The following is an 8,050-nucleotide window of genomic DNA, read 5'->3' as shown; positions in this document are numbered from 1 at the left end:
TTATATACAATTTTTTTAACTTAGAGCATAACTTAGGTGAATTTTTTATAGAAAAAAATGTAGTATAAAAATTGTGCCATGCATTTACCACAAATTGAAATCGAATATCAATAATTTATAATAGAATTATATTTTGTACTATCTATGTATGAATCATGTTGATAAATTATTGATAATTTAACACAAATCTGATTTATGATAGAACTAGCTGCTGTCCGAGACTTCGTCCACACAATGTTAAGATAAAAAAAGTAGCATATATGCGGGTCTATGTCAGCTTCCCTTCAGTGTAAGTAAGGTTGGAATCGGCCCAGCCGTTTCGGAGGTTACCAGAACAAACGCGGCTTGTGGACAGACAAAAAAAAATCTTTATTTTGATATTACAGACACTCCAATTTTAATATATGTATAGATACATTATTTATTAGTCTATATTTGAATTTATCACTAAATAGATGATGTATTTTATAGTTTATCCATGTATGTGAAAGTCTTTGATGAAAACTTATTAGTTGCTATTGCAAAAAATGTAAGTGTGGGCTATTTGAATTTGCTTATTTTTGAGATATTTATATAAAAATGTATAACGTATATTTAGCTTAAAATTATTATTAGTTGCCATGGGCAACATTTCTGATAGTTTATAGTTAATATTATTGATGAATATTTAATTATACAGCGGATCTACATTAACGGGTATAAATTTTCTGAAATAAAACATTCTGTGATGTATTTTTTCTAAACTTGATTATGGTATATTTCTTTTATACTGTCATATGGCTATACAAATCTTAATTGCGATAAATTCAAGACATATTCCTAATAGTTTTTATCATGAATTTATTGCTTGATGTTTAAAAGCTCACTTTATTAAATTTTCTCATTTGTATGGCCATACATGTATTGCTTTCAATGATAGAAGCCATCTGTTGTCTGTGTGTGGAGAATGTCAACTGCTGATTTGCCAATATAACCCCCTCGAAGCTGTTTGGCGGCGGTAAATGTTATTTATAATAGTTAGTACATCATTATTGTTTAAGCTTTATTTTTACATTTCTATGTACAAACTAAATTTTTAAATTATGTATAAAAATTTAGTTGTTTAAAATTAATAGAAAATAATATATTTCGGCTTTAGCCATAAGATTGAATGTAATAGTGTTGGTTCATTGGCTTTGTAATTTTAGTTTGTGTCTATTATGTGAATTTTAATAAGTAATAAATATTATCAGAATTAAAATATTCTTTTTAATAAACCTGTAGCACCAAATTTTATACTGATCATGTCTTTACCTTTTTGGAAAACAATCTCCAAGGCCCAATGCTGGGTCGCACCCTTAGATAAGATTGTCCTGTAACTGATGTTCTAATTGAATCTAGTTTTAAAGGGAAGTTGACAAATGTGTCCCTAGATTGTCTGCCGTTAACATTACTTTTATACAAAAATGTATGGAACTGACAATCATCATCATCATCAGCCTTTGTTTGCCCACTGCTGGGCATAGGCCTTCTCCGATGCCATGAATGCGGTCCTCCACCTTCCGAATCCAACAACAATAACATTTGATAATTCACATACTTGTCACATATTCATTCCTATACATTTTGGCACTTTGTTAATGGAGCAGGCTTTTTCAATGCTGACAATTTTTTCCTATGTATGTTAGCATTTGCAAGTCATGAATTGAATTATAAAGAACAAACATTTTACAAATCATCAAATTTTAATAAAAATCTACAATAGCTCATTACAAATGCAATTAAAAATCCCAATATACAAAATACAAAGTTTCCCTTATCCTTTATTTCCATATATTACACTATCAAATAATAAACCTTACATGCCCATTAAATGTTACATTAATACTTAAAATAGTACATAATATTGTGAATCATTGGAAAGGAAGAAGTCTAGGTACATTTTAAACATCAACAAGGCTTAGGGTATGCGTAAATATTGATTTTACTAATATCTTATTGATACAATTATACATTTTCGAATTTCGAATGTTTTACATTTATTTCTAAAATACCACTACAGGTGACATCAATGTTCTCCAAAAGATTGAGATAGTAAAACTTGTATGTACTTTGCCGAACAACTTTTCAATATACAAAAGCTGGAGTACATCAAAATGAGGTGACAATAAATTGTATGAAAGATTAGATATCATTCATTAGGAAGAACTGTTTTTTTAATCATTTGTTTTCGTTAGATTTTATTTTCATTTTATAGGATAAGTATTAATAAAAAATGTTTAATAATATATCAGCAAACACTTTGGCAATCAAATAACATATGAAGAAGTCTTATTACTTACACAATATTAAACATTTACGATGCCCACATATAAAAGTAAATATCTTGCCAGTGACTTAAGTATCGGATAATGGGATCACAAACAAATGACATTGCAGGAATTCTATTTGACAAAGAAGTAAGAACATTTTCTATCACATGTTTGGAATAGCCATTATACATAGGACTTCTCAACAAATAAAGAATAAAACCCAACTTCCTACGGCTAATTTCTATTCGTTGTTCATAAGTTAACTCCTTCATATTACGGTTATAAAGTTTAAAACTCGCTAAATCTAAGCCTAATGCTACTAACCACTGTTTCCAAGCCGTTGTCCCAAACACACGCATAGCAGCAAGATGTACCATTGGTCTTAAAATATACAACAATTCAGCATTGACCAAGTCTTTTACTTCTGTATTGTTAGTTTTATCGTCTTTGATTTTAACACGTTGCCAATCACGTAACGCGATCGGTGGAGCACCATCAACCCGTCGAAGAACACGACCAGATCTTTTTAGTGTAAAGTAAGAGTTTGCATTATCATCTGATTCTCTTTCTTCAGTGAATTTCTTTCTTTGTAAAGCTGGTATTGGAGGATGTTGAATTGGTAATTCTTTAAATCGATACAACAGAATTAAGGCGGAGCAGCACTTAAAAGTTTGAAGAAGTGATGTAGCCACCCACTTCCCACGATTTCCCCATTTGTTCTTGACAGTGAGTTCTATGAATACTTCACAATAATGTACAATAGTTAGCCAAAGCTTCACCTGATCTCTAAATCCATAATGCTGAAATTCACCATCATAAGCATCTCTTATGAGTCTATCGTTAAATAACGAAATAAGTTTCGAAAGAGTGTACACAAGTTCTGATACAATGGGCGATTTATTTATTTTCCCAGCAATAAAGTATGATGACCACGTTGTTATTGTTTCCAAATCTGTTACAATTCCTGGATTATTAACGACCCATTTTTTATAACTCGTAAACAACTGCAGAGGAGTGATTGCCATTTTTGAATTTTTTAAGAATATTGAATATATAATATCTTTTCTATACCTTGTCCTATATAAGCTGATTAGTTTGACAATTCATTTGATAATTCAGAAGCAAATTAGTAGTGTTGTAGGTTTAGTCGCTTATGAATCTTTTTGATAGTTGTTCATACAGGACTTGAAATCGATAATTTCGTGATCGTGAGTTTCGTTTTTGACACTTTGACACGGGTGGGAACAGTTAATTGATCTATACAAATGGATAGGCGATTGCTTGGAAATCATAGATTTTGCTCTCCTTTTGATGTTAAATCTATCAACGCATGAAATTGGCAAAAATCAAAAGACACAAAGAACACCATTATAAATCAACAAGTTTCTAGCCTGTGGTACAGTTAATCCAAATGTTAAGTTCGTTATTCAATTCACCTTTAACAATCGTTACAGAGTTACATTCTCGAAAGAATCACAGTTAACTGGTAAAAGTTAACCAGTTAAAAATTATTCTGTTTTTGGGCAGGGGGTGATTACAAAAGAAAAAAAGAAATCAAATACAAAGAAGAATAAAGCTAGCATAATCGTTTAGTCTATAAAAATATTTTTTCCCCAAGAAAAAAATTTTGCATTGAAATAACTCAAAAACTGCTGGACTGATTTCAAAAATTCTTGCACCATTAAAAAGCTATATTATCGCGGAGTAACATAGGTAACGTTTTTACATTCTTTTTTAATTTCACGAGTGCGAAGTGGCGAGCAACATCTAGTTTAATAATATAATCTAGGGTTGTATCGGAACTCCGCTTCCGCATCCGCAAGTGCGGAACTTCAGCAAGAAATATAAACTCCGCATCCGCTTCCGCTTCCGTTCTTATTCGGAGTTATAACGGAGGTTAATTTACGTTTTTAAAGCGAATGGGGCGATTAGGTATCATTTATGCGGCCCGCGCGGGCATGCTAGGTCAACTAACTATTATTGTTATACATTATATTTCCATAATAAACTGTATCTGTATAATATTTATTAGCTAGTTTTAGTAAAAGTCTGAAAACTCTAAAATCTGGTAACTCTAAAAACCAAAAAAGATCCTTGCAGGTCTAAAAAATTTACATTAGCGTATAAAAGGGAAAAAAGCAACCACTGCAAGAAAAAGAAACCATCGGTCTTTAAATGTACATGTCGACAATCGATTTACAAATATACTATCTAACAAAGATCTTATGACAGGTTTCTGACGTTAATAACAACGCCAAACTATTTGAATTTGTCACCTGGTTAAGGGCACATTAAATAAAGGAAGACCTAAACACTGGAGAAAAAAGGTGATCAATAATTCCTCTGTGAATAGTTGAATGAAAATCGGTTAACGGTTGAAACGTTGAATAGAAATCAACGATTGATTTGACTAGTTCGATAAATTAGCGCCCATCCCTAACACTAGTATCGAAATTCAATTCGAGTGTCAGTTTTGATCAGTTCAGTTCGGTCTTCAACAGGGCAGAGTCTTGTAGCGGTTATCAGTTAGATTAAAGATCTCTTGTCACCATTTTAATAGCAGGTTGTTTTGACATTTGAGTTTTCACTTTAGCCGATTAGGTTTTATTACGAAGTTTTAGTGAAAAATTTGTATGTTGAAATTATCCATATAGATTATTAATTTTTATATTTTAGTTTCGAAGATGGTAGGACGTGCTGTGACCGCCAACCAAGGCGCTAAATATGAACAGCTGCCCTCAAAATCTGATGTCGAGGAAGATGTAATAAGCAGCAAACCAAAAGGAAAATGGTCCGATATATGTGTACACAAAACTCTGTTTTCTTTGGGACTTATACTATTTTACTTCTCATTGTCTATTGGTTTAACGTTTTACCAAAGATGGCTTTTAAAGGTATTCCATTATATTGTCATATTGCTTTCGAATTTTAATTTGTATACATGTTGTAGTGTTTGATTTAGAAAAAAAGCACAAACCAAACTACTTAGCATCTCGTAAGAAATATCCAAGCAAACTTGTTATCTCTTCTAAAAATTTTTTTAAGGATAATCTGCATCAGTTGTAACTTTAATCAGTTTTTTCAGTGACCTAATTTGAAATAGTGTTAAATAAAATGAATATTTTTAGTATAAATTAATTAGAATCTCACTTATTTGAATCTTATTAGATTTAACCAAAAACCAATTGAGCTATTTCATTGTTTATTGGATTAGTTTTATGTATCTTATGTGTCTTTTATTTTTTAGGAAGTACGGTATCCACTCACAATAGTGATGTACCATTTAATAGTAAAATGGGTGCTGTCAGCATTTGTTAGGGAAGTTTTACAATGCATCACTTTGAGACCTCAGCTGATGCTCTCATTCATGACCTGCTTACGCTCAGTTGCTCCCACTGGGTTTGCCAGCGGAATTGATGTTGGCTTCTCTAATTGGGGGCTTGAACTGGTCACAATCTCACTCTACACAATGACAAAATCAACAACAATTATCTTCATTCTTGGATTTGCTATATTCCTCAGTCTTGAAAAGAAGGTGAGTGTGATCAATTTTTATTTTCAATTTGTTTAGAGTACATTACAAAAAACAATTTGTTGTGTTTTCTTGGAAATTTGAAAAGAAATGATCTTATCTGTATTTAATACCTTCCTTAAAAGCATTAAGTGCAGGTAATATTTACAACTGGAGATAAAGTGTTGCCTTGAAGCTTTGGCGGTTGTAATAATTAAAGAATAGATTTGTAATCTACATTTCTGGGTTCAATCCATATTTGCTATATGCCAATATGCTTTTTGAATGACATAAGTATGTTCATCTGAAGTTTTTGCGGAAAAGGCAAGACAAATTGTAATGCAACCATTACATACTGGAGATATTCAATGATTTGTGCCAATCAATCTATTGTTGTATGAACCTGTTACCTCTAACTTAGAGACAGCGGAAGGGCTTTGGTATTAATGTTTACAAGCCAACAACAGTTCCCTTGTGACATTATGTTTTTCATATGCTAAGCATTGTTTCTTTTGACACTTTTGTGTTTATGTGCTTATCCTTGCGGTATTCTAAAAGGATATAATTACAAGCTAAATATATATTTATTCTAAACGTCTAAAAAAGAAAAACAATGGTACTTGGTTGTAAAACATAATTTTGTTTGCTTTGATATTTAGACATTTCGATTTTTTAATAGTGCCTCTCACCGGGCGACATGCTTGGTTTGACTATCTTATAATCCTTGCTAGATTTTGGTTGTATATCACAAAATAGTCACCTATTAGTTGGATTAATCTAATAGGTCACATTCAGTGTTCACTTGATATGAAGCTATTATAGTCAAGGAACCTGCATAAAAACTTCAATTAAAATAACGAATCTATAAGGATATCAAACGTTTTTTATTTAAATTTTGTTATTATGAAAAAATCGATGTGTTTTCGTTCGATTTTATATGTAACTTCCATATGTTTAAAAAGAAAAAGTTGTTACAAGGTTGTTATTGAATTTTAATAAAGTGTCAAATGTGATCTATTGAATAGGCCCACCTATAACCATAATAAATTGACATGCGATTACATATATTATGTTTTTAACTGCCATGCGATAACGATACTGATAATATATTATACAAAATCTGACCGCAAACTAGCTGAGGATAGCGTTATCGCTTGTTTTATTGATATTTTTTTTACTTATAAATAAATAGCGGTACCATTGTTATAGTACCGTAATGCGAATTGATCTATCAGCGAATGTCGTAACAGCGCATGAAAGCAATGCATTTGGTTTGTGGCAAATGGCGACGAAATAAATATTGAATGTAAAGAGGAAGACTAGAGAAATTTTGGATGAATTGTGTGAAAGAGGATATGCCTAAAGGAGTGAATTCAGATATGACGGCTGACGAGATATAGAAGAGCATTACATACAGTGCTTACCCTCCATAGGGACAAAGGCAAGTTGATGAGTGGCGATAAAGTTTTATTGTCCTATAAATTAGTATATTCATGATAACTGTATTTGTCTGCGTAGCACCTGTCGCGTAACTATCTATTGTAATTGTACCCCGTTGATAGTATGCAGTTATTAATCGTGCGTCTAAAATGTCAAAACGCTGCCGGCACAAAACATACAACTACATACACATCCTTGTTGAACAAAGATCGTAACATGTTTTTGCACCGGTAGGTAGACACACTGTAAGATATTTCTATGAATAGAATGACATAAATGTCTTATCATTGCATATGTGGTCTAAACACACTGTTTCTCTGAATCTAATCGTTCTACAATACCAAGACTACAACTACATTGCATAAAGGCTATCTCTTAGTAGTTGACACTAGTTTAAATTAAATTACTAGGGATAAAATCTTGTATTTATAATTTGCGATTTTTAGAAAATATAGAGATAATCTTAGTGAATGATTGATTTGCATTTTCACGTGACCTATTAATGTGACAAATGGGTTAATTTTTAACGAAGAATATTTTTTTAAAGCGTTACGTAATGGTGTCAATATATCCGTAATAATTTTCAGCTATATACAAAATACTGTTTTGCCGCACTCGAGAATTGTTCCATTTTGTACATGTTATCTATGCTAAGCGAGTGTCTAATTAACCATTGAACGACGCTGAATGCGGCTGTTAGATTCCAATTATACATTTTGTGGTATATATGAGGGTATCTTAATATAATGTACCGTCCGCTTACTAATAATAAATCAGTCCAGTACCAACCGCCGTTTCATTAACACCC

The 8,050-nt window shown here is 31.8% G+C and overlaps 2 protein-coding genes across 2 annotated transcripts in view; one reads left to right on the top strand and one right to left on the bottom strand.

Moving 5' to 3' along the window:
• Positions 1–470: 470 nt before the first annotated feature.
• LOC106110219 (peroxisomal membrane protein PEX16) lies at positions 471–3,621 on the bottom strand. Its single transcript, XM_013291957.1, has one exon. The coding sequence runs from the start codon at positions 3,314–3,316 to the stop codon at positions 2,336–2,338; it is 981 nt and encodes a 326-aa protein (XP_013147411.1). The 5' UTR covers positions 3,317–3,621; the 3' UTR covers positions 471–2,335.
• Positions 3,622–4,743: 1,122 nt separating this feature from the next.
• Positions 4,744–8,050, top strand: part of LOC106110215 (solute carrier family 35 member C2) — a 12,858-nt gene continuing 9,551 nt past the window's right edge. Inside the window, exons 1-3 of the mRNA XM_013291950.1 lie at positions 4,744–4,854; positions 4,968–5,185; positions 5,539–5,826. Coding sequence (XP_013147404.1) covers positions 4,976–5,185; positions 5,539–5,826 — 498 coding nt within the window. The 5' untranslated portion in view covers positions 4,744–4,854; positions 4,968–4,975. The remainder of the gene's footprint in view (positions 4,855–4,967; positions 5,186–5,538; positions 5,827–8,050) is intronic.

The sequence above is a fragment of the Papilio polytes genome, unplaced genomic scaffold (genome assembly GCF_000836215.1).
Source record: "Papilio polytes unplaced genomic scaffold, Ppol_1.0 DF820711.1, whole genome shotgun sequence".
Lineage (NCBI taxonomy): Eukaryota > Metazoa > Arthropoda > Insecta > Lepidoptera > Papilionidae > Papilio > Papilio polytes.
Note: the sequence above shows the minus strand (reverse complement) of the source record. Positions and strands in the feature narration are given on the sequence as shown.

Bases quoted from the DNA above. Each gene is read 5' to 3' on its own strand.
- LOC106110219 (XM_013291957.1), bottom strand. From the start codon at position 3,316: ATGGCAATCACTCCTCTGCAGTTGTTTACGAGTTATAAAAAATGGGTC.